General features: G+C 38.9%; 1 protein-coding gene across 1 annotated transcript in view; it reads left to right on the plus strand.

Annotated features, from left to right (window-relative positions):
- Nucleotides 1-19,748, plus strand: part of UNC80 (unc-80 homolog, NALCN channel complex subunit) — a 260,152-nt gene that overhangs the window by 160,462 nt on the left and 79,942 nt on the right. Inside the window, exons 31-34 of the mRNA XM_084998950.1 lie at nucleotides 10,269-10,376; nucleotides 11,876-12,014; nucleotides 18,430-18,611; nucleotides 19,137-19,268. Coding sequence (XP_084855076.1) covers nucleotides 10,269-10,376; nucleotides 11,876-12,014; nucleotides 18,430-18,611; nucleotides 19,137-19,268 — 561 coding nt within the window. The remainder of the gene's footprint in view (nucleotides 1-10,268; nucleotides 10,377-11,875; nucleotides 12,015-18,429; nucleotides 18,612-19,136; nucleotides 19,269-19,748) is intronic.

Raw genomic sequence — 19,748 nt, forward strand, 5'->3', positions numbered from 1 at the left:
TCCTCTTTAATTGGTTTTTGTGGCAGAATATGTTTGTGGCAGCTAGTACGTTTCGTAACCCATCTAAGTCTGATCAATCTGCAAAACTGTATTTCGGTGCTCAGAAACTCTGTTAATCTGTTTTAGTGCACTTCAAAACTTGATAGGTTTATAATAACTGTAATTATATAGTTTTATATATTTTATATATTACATAACACCTTCACCAAAAGGTTAAGTCACCAAATTCTTTTATTTGTTCTATATACCTGTACCTTGTTTAATGCTATGTTCTAAATAGAGTAAATGTTCAATTAGTGTTGCTGATGAAAAAAAGTACTGGATGAAACATTTTTCCTTTCTGCCAATAAGGGAGAGGTGGATAAAGGGTTATCGGTGCCCAAAAAAGGAAGAGCACAATGTCCATAAACTGTGAAGCCAATGCAAATGGCAAAAAGCCAACTGATTTCCTAAAGGACTAATATTTTTTGTAAAGCTACGGAAAACACAGTTGTGAGGCCAAGACCAGGCCCTAGGTCTTGATTTCATGGCCCAGAATGATTCCTTACCATAACATACATAGCCCCTGTGTCAAGGACGTGCAAGACACAAAGGGTCTGGTTACCTTTAGAGAAATACTACTCTTCTATTGGCATGCTGTTTCTTCCCAGAAACATGAGGCAGTCCCTTTTCCAAAGAATCCAGTAGGCTGACTCCGATTTTCCCAAATTTTAAATATCTAATTATTCCTGCAGTGTATCATCATTCATGACATGTATCTCCTTTTCTACTTATCTTGACTTTTCATTCATTTGCTTGTTTGTTAGCTGTCTCTCCTGGTAAGATACACTCTCCAGGGGGCAGATGGCATGGGGATTTTGCTCCTCAGCTTATCCTCAGAAGTTAGCCCAGTTACTAGGCATATGGTTAATTCTTAATAAACATACTTGAATTATTAAATGAATAAATAAAAATTTTGCTTAATTATGATGCCTCTCTTGTCAATAATATTTTGTTGTAAGGAATAGAAACCCATTGAAGCTTGTTAAAATAGAGTTTCTTGAAAGGTTATAGTGAACGTTATAAAACCCAGGAGAGATGGGAAATAAGTCAGGCCTCGAAGGAATGAGATACAACACTGCTCTATCTTAAGATGGACAGAGTCTCTCATCTCTGCTTCCTTCTGCTCACTCATCTCTGTCCCTTGACTAGTAACTTCATCTTCATTCATTTGGTACTTAGACTGAAAATCCCAAGGTTGCATCATTATTTCTCAGCCCTAGCAACTATCACCAAATGAATCAGACTCTGTCCCTGAATTCCCTAGGATGGGAATTTGATGGCACCAACCCCTCCTCCTTTTGATCTGCACACCACAAGTGACAATTCCCTGGCCAGCCAAAGGATTGGTTTTGCACTGAAAACTTAATCAGTAGTGGCCAGGATGTGGAGAGAAGAAAGGGAGCCATTTAAAATGAAGACGTCTAAGATATTTACATAGAAGAAAATGGCAGTAGTTCATGTTTTACACCCTTCCATGGCAAGTATGCCCCCAGATCCCTGCCAACTCTTGGGACAGTGTAACTGCCTCCCATTGACCATGGTTCCCTCTGGTAGATCAGCTCAGCAGTGACTGACATCCTCTATTAGTGATCAGTTCCTTCAGGCTTGGGTTACTAGTCTTGGTTTTCTTTACAGTCCCTGCTTGATGTGTATTTCCAACTACCATCTATATCTCACATTCCTGTGAAATTTCTAGCTCTTCGAGAATCACTAATAACCAATAGATGCCTTCCAAACTAGCTCTCTATTCCATCCATTTTCTTCCTCTCTTCTAGTCATGTTTTATACCAAGTTACCAAAGCAAAAAGCAACTTATGCTAACTTTGTTAGTCTAAGTCAGGAGTCATACCAGTAGAAGACATTAGGACCTTCACATAATGTACCCAAATGCCCATCACACGTGTACCCATCTTTAATATCTTTTAAGCCTGACAAGTCCCTCATGAAGAGTTACTAGTCCATCACTCTAGTGTAAAAGCCTTTCCAATTCCTTCCCTTTCCACTAAAACAAATAATTATATCGAGGCCAGCAGAATACACCACGCTTTTTTTTTTCCTGTGTGCATAGTATGCAGAAGTTCCTGGGCCGGGGTCAAAACCCACACCACTACAGTGACCCAAGCCACAGCAGTGACAATGCCAGATCCTTAACCCATTGAGCCACCAGGAAACTCCCACACCATGCTTCACAAGGAAGCATGCCAAATATTAAATATTTGATAACTGAGAAGCTTGACATACCTTCTGTCCCCAGCAGACAGGATTAAGCAAAATCCTACATTTCCCAGAGTATGAGAAGTAGACATAAATCTTTGTCCTTTTTCTTTGGACTATTTTCCTATATCTCCTCAGTTAAAATTTTTTAAATTTTTTTTTATTATTTCCCCCAACACACTTTTTTTCCCACTGTACAGCATGGGGACCCAGTTACACATACATATATACATAGTTTTTTTTCTTCCATTGTCACGCTGCATGGTAAGTATCTAGACATAGTTGTCAGTGCTACACAGCAGGATCTCATTGTAAATCCATCCCATGAGCAATAGTTTGCATCCATTGACCCCAAGCTCCCAATCCCTCCCTCTCCCCCCAGGCAACCACAATTCTATTCTCCAAGTCCATGATTTTCTTTTCTGTGGAAGGTTTTATTTTTGCTGTATATTAGATACCGGATATGAATGGTATCATATGGTACTTGTCTTTCTCTTTCTGACTTATTTCTCTCAGTATGAAAATCTCTAGTTCTATACATGTTGCTGCAAATGGCATTATGTCATTCTTTTTTATGGCTGAGTAGTATTCCATTGTGTATATATACCACCTCTTCCGAATCCAATCATCTGTCGATGGACATTTGGGTTGTTTCCAGCTCTTGGCTATTGTGAATAGAGCTTCAGTGAATATGCTGGTGCATGTGTCTGGATATATGCCCAAGGGTGGGATTGCTGGGTCATATGGTAGTTCTATGTATAGATTTCTAAGGTACCTCCATACTGTTCTCCATAGTGGCTGTACCAGCTTACATTCCCACCAACAGTGCAAAAGGGTTCCCTTTTCTCCACACCCCCTCCAGCACTTGTTATTTGTGGACTTCTTAATGATGGTCATTCTTAGTAGTGTGAGGTGGTATCTCATGGTAGTTTTGATTTGCATTTCTCTAATAATCAGGGATGTGGAGCATTGTTTCATGTGCTTGTTGGCCACCTGTACATCTTCCTTGGAGAAATGTCTATTCAGGTCCTTTGCCCATTTTTCCATTGGGTTTTGACGTTTTTATGTTGTATAAGTTGCTTGTATATTCTAGAGATTAAGCCTTTGTCAGTTACATCATTTGAAACTATTGTCTCCCATTCTGTAAGTTGTCTTTTTGTTTTCTTTTTGGTTTCCTTTGCTGTGCAAAAGTTTGTCAGTTTGATTAGGTCCCGTTGGTTTGCTTTTGCTTTTATTTCTGTTGCTTTGGGAGACTGAGCTGAGAAAATATTTGTAAGGTTGATGTCAGATAATGTTTTGCCTATGTTTTCTTCTAGGAGTTTGGTGGTGTTTTGTCTTCTATTTAAGTCTTTAAGCCATTTTGAGTTTTTTTTCATGCATGGTGTGAGGGTGTGTTCTAGTTTCATCAATTTGCATGCAGCTGTCCAGGTTTCCCAGCAATTCTTGCTGAATAACGTGTCTTTTTCCCATTTTATATTCTTGCCTCTTTTGTCAAAGATTAATTGACCATAGGTGTCAAGATTTATTTCTGGGTTCTCTATTCTGTTCCATATGTCTGTTTTGGTACCAGTACCACACTGTCTTGATGACTGTGGCTTTGTGATATTGCCTGAAGTCTGGGAGAGTTATGCCTCCTGCTCGGTTTTTTGTTTCGCAGGATTGCTTTGGAGATTATGGGTTTTTTGTGGTTCCATATAAAATTTTGGATTGTTTGTTCTAGTTCTGTGACAAAGGTCATGGGTAATTTGATAGGAATTGCATTGAATCTGTAGATTGCTTTGGGTAGTATGGCCATTTTTACAATATTAATTTTTCCAATCCAGGAGCATGGAATATCTTTCCATTTCTTTACATCTTCTTTAATTTCCTTGATGAATGTTTTATATTTCTTGGCATATAAGTCCTTTACCTCCTTGGTCAGGTGTATTCCCAGGTATTTGATTTTTTTTTGTGGTGCAATTTTAAAGGGTATTGTATTTCTGTATTCCTTTTCTAATATTTCATTGTTAGTATACAGAAATGCGACTGATTTCTGAATGTTAATCTTATATCCTGCTACTTTGCTGAATTTGTTGACCAGTTCAAGTAGTTTTGGGGTTGAGTCCTTAGGGTTTTCTATGTATAGTATCATGTCATCTGCATACAGGGACAGTTTTACCTCTTCTCTTCCTGTTTGGATGCCTTTGATTTCTTTTGTTTGTCTGATTGCTGTGGCTAGGACTTCCAGTACTATGTTGAATAACAGTGGTGAGAGTGGGCATCCTTGTTCCAGATTTGAGTGAGAAGGCTTTCAGCTTTTCTCCATTGAGTATTATATTTGCTGTGGGTTTGTCAAATGGCTTTGATTATGTTAAGGAATGTTCCCTCTATACCCACTTTGGTGAGAATTTTCATCATAAATGGATGTTGGACTTTGTCAAATGCTTTTTCTGCATCTATTGAGATGATCATAAGGTTTTTTAATTTTCTTTTATTAATGTGGTGTATGATGTTGATTGATTTGCGTATGTTGAACCATCCTTGTGAACCTGGGATGAATCCCACCTTGTCATGGTGTATGATCTTTTTGATATGTTGTTGGATTTGGTTGGCTAAAATTTTGTTGAGAATTTTTGCATTTACATTCATCAAAGATATTGGCCAATAGTTTTCTTTTTTGGTGGTATCTTTGTCTGGTTTTGGAATTAGGATGACGGTGGGGTCATAGAATGTCTTTGGGAGTGTTCCTTCTTCTTCAACCTTTTGGAAAAGTTTAAGGAGGATGGGTACAAGTTCCTCTTTGTATGTTTGGTAGAATTCACCTGTGAAGCCATCTGGTCCTGGACTTTTATTTGTAGGGAATATTTTTATGACATATTCAATTTCATTTCTAGTGATCGGTCTGTTCAGTTGATTTAGTTTTGGCAGGCTGTAAGACTCTAGAAAGTTGTCCATTTCTTCCAGGCTGTCAAATTTGTTGGCATATAATTGTTCGTAGTATTCTCTTGTGGTTTTTTGTATTTCTACAGTATCCATTGTGATTTCTCCTTTTTCACTTCTAATTTTGTTTATTTGGGTTTTTTTCTCTCCTCTTCTTGGTGAGTCTAACCAGAGGTTTGTCAATTTTGTTTACCTTTCCAAAGAACTAGCTCTTGGTTTTATTGATTTTTTTCTATTGTTTTTTGAATCTATATTTTATTGATTTCCTCTTTGATCTTTATGATTTCCTTCCTTCTGCTGACTTTAGGTTTTGTTTGTTCTTTTTCTAATTCATTTAGGTGGTGGGTTAATTTGTCAATTTGAGATCTTCATTCTTTTTTGTGGAATGAATTTCCCTCTGAGCACTGCTTTTGTGGCATCCCATAGATTTTGAGAGGTTGTGTTTTCATTATTATTTGTCTAGAGGTATTTTTTAATTTCTTTCTTGACTTCCTCATTGACCCGTTGGTTTTTTAGTAGCATGTTGTTTAGTCTCCATGTAATAGGTTTTTTCTCATTTATTTTCCTGTGGTTGATTTCTAGTTTCATGCCATTGTGGTCAGAGAAGATACTTGAAATAATTTCTATACTCTTAAATTTGTTGAGGTGGGTTTTGTGCCCCAATATGTGATCAATTCTTGGGACTGTTCCATGCGGACTTGAGGAGAAAGTGTATTCTGATTTTTTTGGATGTGATGTCCTAAAAATGTCAATTAAGTCTAAATTTTCTATTGTTTCCTTTAGGATCTCTGTTGCTTTATTGGTTTTCTGTCTAGAGTATCTGTCCATTGAAGTGAGTGGGATGTTAAAGTCTCCTACTATGATTGTATTCCCGTCAATTTCTCCTTTTACGTCTGTTAGTATTTGTTGTATGTATCTGGGTGCTCCTATATTTGGGGCATATATGTTGATGATTGTAATATCCTCTTCCTGAATGGATCCTCTAACCATTAAATAGTGTCCTTCTTTGTCTTTATGACCTTCGTTTTAGTCTATTTTGTCTGATGTAAGTATTGCAACTCCTGCTTTCCCATCTTGTCCATTGGCATGAAATATCTTTTCTCACCCCCTCACTTTCGATCTATATGTGTCCTTTGTCCTAAGGTGAGTTTCTTATAGGCAGCAGATTGAAAGTTTTTGCTTTTTTATCCAATCTGCCACTCTGTGTCTTTTGATTGGAGCATTCAGTCCATTGACATTTAAGGTGATAATTGATAAATGTTTATTAATTGCCATTTTAAACCTCGTTTTCCAGTTGATTCTATGATTCTCCATTCTTTCTTTCTTTTTTTGGTTGGATGGTCTCCAGTTATTTTCTGCTTGAGTACTTTTCTTTTCACTTTTTGTGAATGTAATGTTCAGTTTTGATTTGTGCTTGCCCTGTTTTTTAAGTATGTTAACCCCTTCCTATAATTGTATGTTTTAGCCTGATAGTCCTGTAGGTTCAAACACTTCATTACCATAATAAAATTTAAAAAAAGAAAAAAAAAGAGTCTATTCATTTCCTTACTTCCCTTGCCCACATTTTATGATTTTGATGCCTTTTATTAAATTTTATTTTAAACGTCTTCATGATTAGATCTGTATGCTGGCTTATTTAAGTGACTGCTCTCTGATTGTGGTTTCCTCCATCCTAGTTTTGTTTTTTGGTTTGTTTTTGTTTTTTTTTTTTTTTAGAGAAGCCCTTTCAATATTTCTTTTAGAACGGGTTTTGTATTGCTGTATTCTTTTAGCTTTTGTTTGTTAGAGAAATTTTTTATTTCCCCTTCAATTTTAAATGATATTCTTGCTGGATAGAGTATTCTAGGTTGTATATTTCTTCCTTTCAATGCTTTAAAAATATCTCTTGCCATTCCCTCCTGGCCTGTAGAGTTTCTGTAGAGAAATCAGCTGATAGTCTTATGGGGCTTCTCTTATAAGTGACACTTTGCTTTTCTCTTGCTGCCTTTAGGATCCTCTCTTTATCATTAATTTTTGCCATTTTAATTATAACATGTCTTGGTGTGGGTCTATTTGGGTTCAACTTGTTTGGGGCCCTCTGTGCTTCCTGTATTTTGAAATCAGTATCCTTTAGATTTGGAAAGTTTCCAGTGATAATTTCTTCAAATATATTTTCAATCCCCTTTTCTTTTTCTTCTCCTTCTGGAATTCCTATTGTATGTAGATTGGCCTGCTTTATGTTATCCCATAGGTCTCTTATATTGCTTTCATTTTTTTTTTTTTCATTTGGTTTTCTGTCTGCTGTCCTGTTTGGGTGATTTCCATTATTCTATCTTCTGCATCACTAATTCTTTCTTCTGCATTATTCATTCTGGTTTTTACTGCCCTTAGCTCAGTTTGTATCTCTGCAAATGAATTTTCTAATTTTTCTTGGCTCCTCCTTATATTTTCTAGTTCCTTTCTGAGGGAGTCTGTGTTACTGTTCATATCTTCTCTTAATTCCTTCAGTATTTTCACTATCTCCCTTTTGAACTACAAGTCTGTCAGACTGCAAAGGTCTGTTTCATTGTTGACTGCTTTAGGTGAGTTCTCCAGTTGCTTTAACTGGGAATGGTTTCTGAGCTTCTTCATTTTGCTTGTGTTTTTCTTTTTCATGGTGGTGGTGCACTCCCTGTGGCCGGGCAGGGCTTGCCCTGGCACTCCTGGGCCACGGAGCTCTTCCCAAGAGCGGATGGTGCTGGGTGGCTTTTTCTGCAGAAGTGCAGCACTCCCTGAGGGAGGGTGGGGCTAGCCAGCTCACTCTGAGGCAAAGGAGCACTTCCTGAGGGCAGGAGGGACTGGCAGGTGCTCACCGTGGTGGAGGGGCACTTACCCGTGGCTGGGCAGGGCCTGCCCTGGTGCTTCTGGGCTGCGGAGCTCTTCCCCAGCTCGGATGGTACTGGGCAGCTTGCTCCGTGGGAGTGCAGCACTTCCTGAGGGTGGGCAGGGATAGCCCGCTCATTCCCAGGCAAAGGAGCACTTCCTGAAAGTGGGTGGGACTGGCAGGTGCTCACTGTGGTGGAGAGGCACTTCTCATGGCCGGGAAGGGCTTGCCCTGGTGCTCCTGTAAAATTTCTATAAATTAATCCAAATTATTGTTCAAAGATAACCTTGAAAAGACAAAATGTCCATCCAAAGGAGAAAGACATATAATATTTTAAATATCCAAAAATCATATTTTAAAATAAATGTAATGTTCTGAGACGGCATTCATCATAAAATCATAATGAAGTGAAATTTTACAATTGTGTGCCCCAGGAGTTCCTGTCACAGCTCAGTGGAAAATAAACTGACTGGTATCCATGAGGATGTAGTTTGAACCCTGGCCTTGCTCAGTGTGTTAAGAATCTGGCATTGCCATGAACTGTGGTGTGGGTCACAGACGCAGCTCAGATCTGGTGTTACTGTGTCTGTGGTGTAGGCCAGCGGCTACAGCTCTGATTCGAATCACAGCTTGGGAACCTCCATATGCCATGGGTATGGCCCTAAAAAGACAAAAATAAATAAATAGATAAATAAAATTGCGTGCCCCATACATAGCACCATCACAGTTGTGCCAAGATGTGCAGGAGACAAAAGGCTGAAAGGACCCAAATAATGGCCATCACTGAGTTGGGGATTATAAGAATTTTTGTTTTCTTCCTCATAGTTTTCTTGTCTTTTCCAAGTATTGTACAATTTACATGTATTTTTTTATTTTACATAATGATTTTTATTCTTTTATAAATAGTATAAAACCAGAAAGATACCACTTTTTAAATGCATTGACTTTTTAAAAATCAAGTCATATATATCCCTCCATTTCTGTGGAAAATGATTACCACATATGTTTTTAGAACAGTTTTCAAAATACATAAAGTAGACATGGCACTTATGCTGTGTATTGCATTTACATTCACAGGGGGAAGAAAAAGCAATGCAGGATTTCTCTGCCCAGATAATGTTTTCCCAAGTATATGCCTCCATGTTTTTATCTTTAGAAAACACAGCAAGAGCTCTGATTCATTTGTTTCCAAGTAGATTCATTTAAAAGTTCATTCCATACCAGTCACATAACAGATGCATTGTCTTGGGTCCTTTTGTCAGACTTTTGAAAGACTTTCTTGGAACACACATATACTTTCAAATCTGCCTTTTCTTTCAAAATATCTCCACCTATAACACTGTGAAGCTCTGTTCAACAATTGTTAGTTAAGGAGTTCAGTTTTTTCCCTTAGCATTGAGGGAGAAAGTGTTTCATTGACACAGCACTGGAAAAACAAATGAGCATTTATATAGTGCAAAGGGATGTATTTTGCCTAGAGAAGAAAAATAGGAGGCATCAGGACTCAGTTTAAATAAACAAGCACCTGTCACCATTAGGAGCAATCATTCTCCCAGCCACTCTGTCCATTCTATTCCTTGGCATTTAGGGAGTCAGGAGAAGGTGCTGTTTCCTCTGTGCATATGCAGATGAGTCATGCCTATTCTGGACTCTGGTTGAGGGAGACAATTTGAAAGAAGAGGTGCTGCCTCCTATAGACAAGTATGGCTTTTAAAGAAATCACTTTACCTGCATAATGGATGCTATAAATTCCAGTAGCATTTCTTGATGAAAATCTTTTATCTTTCACTTCCTAACACATCTTTTCAAAATATTTTCTTTCTTTCAATGGTCAACTTGTAACATCCAACCCTGTGAAGTGCCTATTAGAGCAGATTTTAACTGATAATATTTTAAAAGATTTGTGTTTTTGACAGCTCGGTGAAACATGAGCTCTGAATCAGAATTGCGAGATCCTGTCCTTTCCTTTTTCTGCTAATACCCAACTTTGCAACTTAGTCAAGTAAATCCACCTCTCTGGATCCTGGCATTATCAACAGTGAAAGAAGAGTTTCTTGCTAGATATCCCTAAGCTCCCTTTTCATTATCAAATTAACTGCCTTTATCACTTTCAGAAAGTGTAGGCCCATAAAAAGGCCTGAAATTCATCTTTCCATTAGAAGCTGGTTGTTTAGAAAATTGGGGGAAAACAGCACTGTTGGTTTTTGACAGAGTGCAGCCCTCTTTGCCGCTCATCTCATGATCTTTTCAGTGCTCAGATAAATCATGCCTCAGGACACCTTCTCTGAAGAAGAGAATTTCAGATGCCAACCTAGAAGGGAAAAAGGACTCTGGGATGCTGAAGTACATCAGACTGCAGGTATTAACACATGAATTGGAAATATTCATGAACGGTAATAGGCAGAGAATGCCAGGTAGCCTGTTAACCGATGTTTGGGACATATAAGGCCAATTGGCACAGGGTTGGCATAAAAACCCATCTAAGTTGGTGAGCAAGAGTGCCACCAAGTATGCAAGGAAAAATCCCTTTTTGTTGGACAGCCAACTTCCTTAGAGACCAGGCTTGGGGAGCTGGACTAGAACCATGCCTCTTCCTGCTCTCTCCACTCCAGTGGAGCCAGCATCCCATGAATGTGGTAGCAATGCCCACAGGTCTTGGAATGGCAGTCTGGGTTCAGATCCCATAGCTGCTGCTCTGGCTCTGGGCAAGTTACTTAATTTGTCTCAGTTTTAGCTGCCTAATCTCTAAAATGGGGATTTAGAATCCAGACTTGTCTCAAAGGATTATTGCATATATTAGAAGAGATAGTACACTTAGTTACTTGTCCAGTGCTTGACACATTTTTATATTGTTATTACAAGCGAAATTCTAAATTGTAATATCTTTCCCCAGGGGAAAAGAAAAAAAAGTTTCCAGGGTTTTGAATAAGTATTTTAAATGATAAAGACCTAGACTTGCCCCAAACCTATGTTAATCATTTTTATGATTTTTGAAATTATTTTGAAATAATATTGAATTATTTGGATTATTGAATAATAATATTGGATTATTGAAAATAATGGATTAAATAAGATTTTGGGGGGTTAGTCCAGCGCAGTAACCACAATGTATAGTATTTTGAAGGGAAAATGGCATCCAAGTTCACCAGCTTAGAAAACTTTCTGACTGGAATGCCTTTCTAAATGGGAGGCTTCTCAGAGTTCCCATTGTGGCACAGTGGAAACGAATCCAACTAGGAACCATGAGGTTGCCCATTTGATCCCTGGCCTCACTCACTAGGTTGAGGATCTAGCATTGCTGTGAGCTGTAGTGTAGGTTGCAGACGTGGCTCTGATCCCATGTCACTGTGGCTGTGGTGTAGGCCAGAGGCTACAGCTCCAATTCGACCCCTAGCCTGGGAAGCTCCATATGCCGCGGGAGCAGCCCTAGAAAAGGCAAAAAGACAAAAAAGAAAAAAATGGGAGGCTTCTCAACAGCCTCCAGTGGAAATCAGCTCCTGATAGGGAGGAAAATAAGATGCTGTGGACATCCACAAGGACTTCTAACACGAAGATATGTTGGCTGGAGCCTCTTTTCTCTTGCAGCTGTGCTTATTCTACAGTTTATTCCCTAAGTGGTTGCAAATTAGTTTTTGTGGTGGAAGCATTAGAAAATTCGTATGATTTGGGGGTGATTATGCATCAGCTAAAAAGATATAAAGTTTATTATAATCGTACCAATAAATGTGCTCCCACATTGGAAAGTATTTTAAGGTCATTTAAGGAAAGCAGAGAGGGGGGAAGTGACACTTAACTTTCAAGAGGAGTACAGCAATCTGTCTTCAAAGATTTTAAGACGTCATTCCCATCTTTTCCCAGGTGATGAGCTTGTCGCCTGCGCCCTTATCTCTGCTAATCAAGGCAGCACCAATTCTGACAGAGGAGATGTATGGAGACATCCAGCCAGCTGCCTGGGAGCTTCTGCTCAGCATGGATGAGCACATGGCAGGGGCAGCAGGTAAAGAAAGACCACCGGGGACCCTGGCACTGCTGCTACTCATTAAGAGAGAGGCACAGTCATTCCATTTTCACCTTTTGCCATTTTCCATCTGACCTTGAGGTCGGATCGATAGCAGCGGCTGGAACTCTAGACAGTGCTCTCCACTCAAGGGAAGCAGGCTCAGGTTCTCTGCGTACCTTTTTCATGTCACTGTGTAGTTGGCACAAGGGATAGCAAATTCTCTATAATTCCCCTAGAACCTGCCTTTTCACTATCTCTCACAAAAGATAAAAGTCTTTTTGTGTGTTGTGATTTCCCAGATTGACCGTGAACTGCCATATTAATTTTATTAAATCTTATATGAGGGATGTGAGTAATGTTCTATGTCCAAATTACAATCTCAAAACAAATGTATTAAAATTTAAGTGACATGGCCAAAGCCACATAACTAGTAAATAGTAGGTATAAAATGTGGGTGGTTCTTTTCCCACTTTTTATGATATTCCTTTAATTTTATATAGTTATTTTAATAGAAAAATCATATGGTAAAAATTAAAATGATGTAAAGTTACGAAGTTAAAAGTATCACCCTCTTTCCCATAATCCCCAGTCCCCTTTCTCAGAAATGACAATTTCTTAATTTCCCAAGAAACCTTCTAGGTTACCATATGCTTATATATGTACACAAATACCTATGTATGTGTGTGTTACATGTTTCCTTTTTCACACAATAGGACATACCATAACTTCCATACTTTGCATTTTTCATTTGTTTCTAGAAGATTTTTTTTTAAGATTTTATTGGAGTATAGTTGACTTACAAAGTTGTGTTAGTTTCAGGTGTACAGCAAAGTAAATCAGTTATACAGATACATATGTCCACTCCTTTTCAGATTTTTTTCCCATATGTTTCTACACAGTATTCAGTAGGTTACCCTGTGCTACACTCTAGGTTCTTGTTACCTATTTTATATATAGTAGTGTACTTATGTCAATCCCAACCCCTAATTTATCCCTCTCCCTACCTCATGCTTCCCCTTTGGTAACCTTAAGTCTGTTTCAAAATCTTTGAGTCTGTTTCTGTTTTGTAAGTTCTTCTGTATCATTTTTCACCACATATTAGTGATCTCATATGATAATCATTTTTGTCTGACTTCACTTAGTATGATAGTAAGGTCCATCCATGTTTCTGCAAATGGCATTATTTTATTTTTTTTAATAGTATTCTATTGTGTATATATACACACCATATCTTTATTTATTCATCTGTTGATGGAAATATAGGTTGTTTCCATATCTTGGCTACTGTAAATAGTACCATGATGAACACTGGGATGCATATATCTTTTTGAGTTATGATTTTCTCTGGGTATATGCCCAAGAGTGGGATTGCTGGATCATATGGTAGTTCCATTTTTTTTAACAGCCACAGGTGTGGCATATGGAAGTTCCCAGGCTAGGGGTCAACTCATAGCTAAAGTTGCTGGCCTAAGCCACAGCCACGGCAACACCAGATCCTTAATCCACTGAGTGAGTCCAGGGATCGAACTGGCATCCTCATGGATACTAGTTGGGTTTGTTTCCACTGAGCCAGAAGGGGAACTCCTGGTAATTCTGTATTTTTTTAGGGAACTTCCGTACTATTCTCCATAGTGGTTGCACCAGCTTACATTCCCACCAACACTGTAGGAGGGTTGCCTTTTCTCCACACCCTGTCCAGCATTTATTGTTTGTAGACTTTTTGGTTATGGCCATTCTGACTGGTATGAGGTGATACCTCATTGTGGTTTTGATTTGCATTTCTCTAATAATTAGTGATGTCGAGCATCTTTTCGTGTGCTTTTTTGGCCATTTGTCTGTCAGAAGACTTTTTTTCATTTTAAGAGTATGAGAAAAATTGATTCTAATTGGGAAGTGCCAAGCCAGAACTGGTTAGGAGCACTCCACTAAGAGGAGCTCAGGGAGAGACTTTTATAGAGAAAAGGCAGAGGCAAAGAAAGGCAATTATTGATTGGCTATAGCTTACAGCCTAATTGGCTGTTTGTGATTAGCTGTCCTTAGCAATTTGATGTGTAACCTCGAGGCACTGACAGGCATAGATTTGGGGTTGCTAATATAAGTTGCCATAGCATTCGAGCCACCTTAGCCTCCTGGCCTCCTTTTAAAATAATTTAACAATTCCTGCCATTTGGTCATCCTCTCCTTTGTGAAAAATTTACCAGAAATTTGGTATTAATGCCACTCTTTGTCACCCTCAGAATTAAGTTTCTCTTGTCTCATTTTTGAAACTCTTCGGTTAGGATGTCATATCAGTGGAAGAATTGTTTTTGTTGTTCAATGTGTTTCTGTTTCTCCAAGCGCAGTGAGACCCTCTAATGTACTCCCAATGGCTATGAACATGTTCTTAAGACCTTTGAGAGAACATAGCACGCCAGGGGGACTACAGTGGTAACTATTAGGAGGAGAGTACCAAGAAACTGAAGAGTACTCCTTAGTCAGGCCCTAGTGAACCAAACCAGGTGGTATCAAATAAATCAAAGAATGTATCTATTTTAGCCAAGTGTCTTGTTTGTTCATTTTCTGTATTTGCTACAATACTAGAGGTCTTGCTCCCAGTGCATCAGTGGGCATTTGCAATGGCACAGACTCCTCCTTGTTCAGCCGATAAGTCATCTAAAGCAATTCTATTATCTAAATCCATCTTAGCAAGAAAATCTTGGGGCTTTTGTTGTACAGCTGTGGCCTTAGCAGTAGATTCATTCACAGCTGCCAGGATTAAAGAGCATCATCTTCGTAAGAATTAGTACAGGAAACCAAAGCAAGTAGTGAAAAGACAGAAGAAATAAACACTTTTTATGGTGATAAGTATCTTGATCTGTGATCTTGAGAGAGAGCTGTCTACTGCAAGATGCCATCTGCTTCTGGGTAGGAACCTCCCTAGTCAGTTTTAATTTTAGATCTCCAGCTGGTGTGCAGTTCCAAGAATTTGGAGGAGCCCTTTTTAATTGAGGCGTGTGGACCAAAGGTTCAAGTCTGTGAAGTTTGAATGCCGTCTGGGTAAGTGTGGAGCACCTTGTATGACCCCTCCTAAGAAGGTTCAAGGGCAGTCATTATTCTTAGTGATTCTAGAGGAGAAGGGCAATAAAAATTGGAAAAGAATTTTAGTCAAAAATAACCAGATATTTGAGGAAAACAGAAGAATTCAGACTCCAGTTTGGCGTAGAGATATATAACAAAATTTCAAAAACAATGAACAGGACCAGAATCTGTTACTCACGCAGTCGTGTTTTATTTTCGACTGAACCATAATCTTTTCCTCTACAGTCACCTTCATTTTTATCAAAGATAATCACAGTAAGACTACTTTGTTTCTAAAATAAGTCCAGTCTTGTTAAACTTGGCCTGATCATTTATGTAAGTGCAGCAAGAATAGTGATTGACCATATAGGCTCTCTTTTGTAGTATTATTATGTAAGTTTCAAGTACATAGCATTACTATTCAATATCTGTACACACTACAACGTGATCACTAGCACAAGTCTAGTTGCCATCCATGGCCTTACACTTGACCTCATTCACCCATTTCATCCACCCTCCAATGCCCTGTAACACAAAAGCTTCAGAACTAGAATCCAGGATCCAAGAGGGACTTACCCATGATCTCCATCCACAGGCAGTGAGAAGGCAGAAAGCTCAGGGCCTCAGCAGGTACCTATGCCTGGTTCACTGTTTCTGGGGGCTCTCAGGGGGATCTCCTTTGGTTCCCTCTTCTGACACCAGAACTGTTAAAAGGTAAACTGAAGCATATTAACCATTTAAAAAAAAAAGCAGTTTGAATTGAGCAATGACAAACAAGACATGGTTAGGAGTGCTCCCTAGAAGATGAACTTTTAACATCAGTTTATAGGTTTACTTATTCTTTTTAATGGTTACCAAATATTTCATTGAATGAATGAATATAGCATAATTTATGTAACCTGGAAATTTAGGGTGATTCTCACTTTTTGCTCTTTTATGCTCTGCTGCATCAAATGTCTTTGTAAGATATCTTGGTTCACATTAAAGCCCAGATGTTTGCTTCTCGACTCTGCATTTCCCAAGGAGAACTGCAGAAGTTTGGGGAGAATCATGCTCCCTAAATATGGGACAGCCAGGGACATTGTCGTGGACTATATGAACAGGTGGACTAGGCTTTAAGAAAAGCTAGAAGGAAGGGGAAATGGTGTATGCAAAGCTATCTGGAGTGTGGAAACACACTGGGTTTATTTGGAAAGCCTGAGAAGGGTAGCTTTTATAAAGAGTCTGTAGCATTAGGCAAGTAAGTGGGACTTGGATTGTAACAGATCTTGAATAGCAAGCTTGGGAATGTGGACTTCCCATTGGACTATGCGAAACCACTCTGGGGTTCTGAGCCAAGGCGTAATGTGTCTAAGGTGTGAATGATTACCAAGTCTAATGTAGCAGCAATGAGTGGGGTAGTTTAGTTTTAGAAACAGTGATTTTTAGATGATGAAGAGACCTAACGTTGGTGACATGACACTAAAGCTAATGAGAAAGCTAGAAATAAACTTGGGAAAACTTGATATACGTGGCAACAGAAGCACTGTGAGTAGATGATTTCCAGGGGAAAATCAGCAGAAAGGAGGAGGCAGAAGGATGGGCACTAAGCCACTGGCCTTCTCTAACGTCAGAGAACAGGAAAAAGAGCTGGCCAGCAGAACTCAGAAAAAGGACCAGAAAAGTAGAACTTCAATAATATCAAACCACGGAAGCAAAGGAAGACCTCGACTTCAAGGAGATTGTTATGAAGGTGTTAAATGCTGAAAGGAGACAAATGCTGTAAAAATACCACTGGATCTGCTGATTAGTGAGCATTACCAGAAAACTGTTTCAGTAAATAAATTGAGGTAGAGCTCCAACTGCAATAATTTAGGAAGGGACCGTGGTGTTTAAAAATTGAAACAGAGTGGGAGTTCCCATTGAGGCTCAGTGGGTTAAGGACCCAGTGTTGTCTCTGTGAGGATGCAGGTTTGATCCCTGGCCTCACTCAGTGGGTTAAGTATCCAGTACTGCCACAGCTGTGGCGTAGGCTCCTGCTGCAGCTCTGATTCAACCCCTGGCAGGTAAGGCTGTAAAAGAGGGAAAAAAATTGAAACAGAGTAGAATACACTTTAAAGAAAAGTAAAGGAGAAAGCGTGGAGCTTTAAGGAGGTGGTAGGATAAGGAAAAGGATTGTCAAATCTGCTGATGACAATAGCTCACAGTGGTTATAGAATGAATCACACACACCATCTTACTTGATCTTCATAACAATGATTGTGTAAATGAGCCAGCTGTAACTCAGAAGGTTGAAAGGACTTTTAACACAGTGCACACAGCTCAGAATTAGCAGAGCAGGAAACCAAACCCAGATCTTTTGATTACAAATCAATGCCCTTCCTATACACCATGTTGCCTCTAAAAGATAAAATACACTTGAAGATTCTGTAGTACTTTTCATGTCACAAAGCACTTTCTCATACGTTATTTTATTCTAATAACAAATTTGGAGGCAGGTAACCTTATCATCCTCATCATTATTGACATTCTATCAGTAGAGAATATCAGTAGAGGAACAAAAGCTAAGAAGTTAAGAGGCTTGGTCAAGATCAATAGCATAGAAGTTTCACAGCTGGGACTCAACCCTAGTTATTCTAACACAATTGCGTGAACATGTTTTGAGGATCTGGGAAAATGTACAAGAGAGATTTTAAGTTATGTTTTTATGATTGACACTGGCTCCTCCATCTGTATTATAGAGTATATTTCTTTTCCTCATTGTTCATTGGCTTCATAACTTATCATGGCACTGACCTTTCTCTTATTGATGTATGGATTTCCCAAAATTAAAAAAAAACAATAATGGTATGGTTCACAAAATCTCTCTTTGTTTCTCAATTTCTTCTACCTCTTGGAGGGGTAGGCGTTTCTAATAGAGTCTACATTATAAATTATATTTTTAATATAGCTAGTGTAACTGAGACATTTTAATGGACATTTTTAGCTACTGTCCCAGGGTTACTCTGAGAGTAACCCTAGCCATTTCCTTAAAAAAAAAAATGTATTTGAGTATGTCATTTCCTTTTTCATTTACTTACTCGGACATTCACTTTTTGCTATGAATCAAAGGAGGCTTTGCTTAGAATGAGTTATTCTCTTGTAATGTTATGCTGTCACTGCCCTTGCACCAGATATTGGAAGATTGTGGATGGCACAAAAATAATGTCTGGTTTCTGGTGGCTGGAGCAAGGTTTGTTTTTGCCAATGCTGGTGGCTTGGCTCTGTAGCTCAGTATCAATCTCAAGAGACAGAAGAAGTCCCCTCTTTCCTCCCACTCCCAGGAATCATGCAAAATTAAAAGATGTGAGGCTGATGAATTGTTGACTCTCTTTAGCTGCCATGTTCCTGCTGTGTGCGGTGAAAGTCCCCGAGGCTGTGTCTGACATGCTCACGTCAGAGTTCCACCATCCAGAGACCGTGCAGAGGCTGAACGCTGTCCTTAAGTTCCACACGCTCTGGAGGTTTCGCTATCAGGTCTGGCCCCGGATGGAGGAGGGAGCACAGCAGATTTTTAAGGTGAGGGATACTGCTCACATGGGTATCTGACGAACAAACCCAACCCAAGGCTTGGTTCGTCCCTTGAACCTCAAAACAAAACACAGTGTATGGCCCAAGAAATGCTTCTTTTTTTTTTCTCTCTGATTATATAAGTAAACCTAATTCATATATGAGTGAATTCTTATTCTTTAAAAAAAAAAATAGAAATACACAAGAATGCAGATTAAGAAAATCAAGTTTCCATAAACCTCAAGAACTCACTACTGTTCCCAGAGGTAAGTTCATAAAGTTTGGGGTATAATCTTCCAGGCATTTTGCCATATAGACACAGATGTTTTTTGGAGGATAGACTGATGAACACAAATAGAGATCATAGAGTTTAAATCTTTCATTTGATTGATGAGCAAACTGAGACCCAGAGAATTTCATTCTGTGCTTTACAACATCCTGTGCTCTGTAAGATTCTGTCATGATTATAGTTCAGAATCACTGTAGCTCGTTTTCCATGTTAACTTACATCATTCTTCTGACATCAACCAACAGATCCCACCTCCCAGTATAAACTTCACCCTGCCCTCGCCAGTGCTCGGAATGCCATCCGTCCCCATGTTTGACCCGCCCTGGGTCCCTCAGTGCAGTGGGAGTGTCCAGGATCCAATAAATGAAGACCAGTCTGTGAGTAACAGGCACTTTCTTGTATCTTCAGGTTCCATGGTGACGTGTAAAAGAGAAGGTCAATGAATGTGTGATTCAGTTTGTTTGTTCTTGTCATAAGAATGTAATGACAACACAGAAAATTAGCTGCAAAAGATCTTTAGTTCTTGTGACATAGAATAGAAAGACCATAGAAATAGAACATAGAAATGTTAATTTGGGAGTGAGCATTTGCAGGCCTCTAAGCCAAGACACTTTTGTTCCATAATGAAAGGAGAACCACTATGTAATAAAAGCTATTAAAAGCGTGAGGCATTGATTTCTTATCCAAAGGTAGTACTTTTGCCTCTTTTTATTATAAAGCAAGCAATTAATTTAACCTACATTAACCCAGCAGTTAATGAGGGTGCCCCTGAATGAATAAGAGAAAGAACTGAGTTCACCTTGTTTGGACCTTAGTCTGTTCTTTGCCTTGTTGATCATCAGTATCATTATCCAAAC

The sequence above is a fragment of the Sus scrofa genome, chromosome 15, assembly GCF_054392235.1.
Source record: "Sus scrofa isolate SSC_HxYL_T2T_F1_AM1 chromosome 15, Sscrofa_HxYL_maternal_Yorkshire_Landrace_v2.0, whole genome shotgun sequence".
Lineage (NCBI taxonomy): Eukaryota > Metazoa > Chordata > Mammalia > Artiodactyla > Suidae > Sus > Sus scrofa.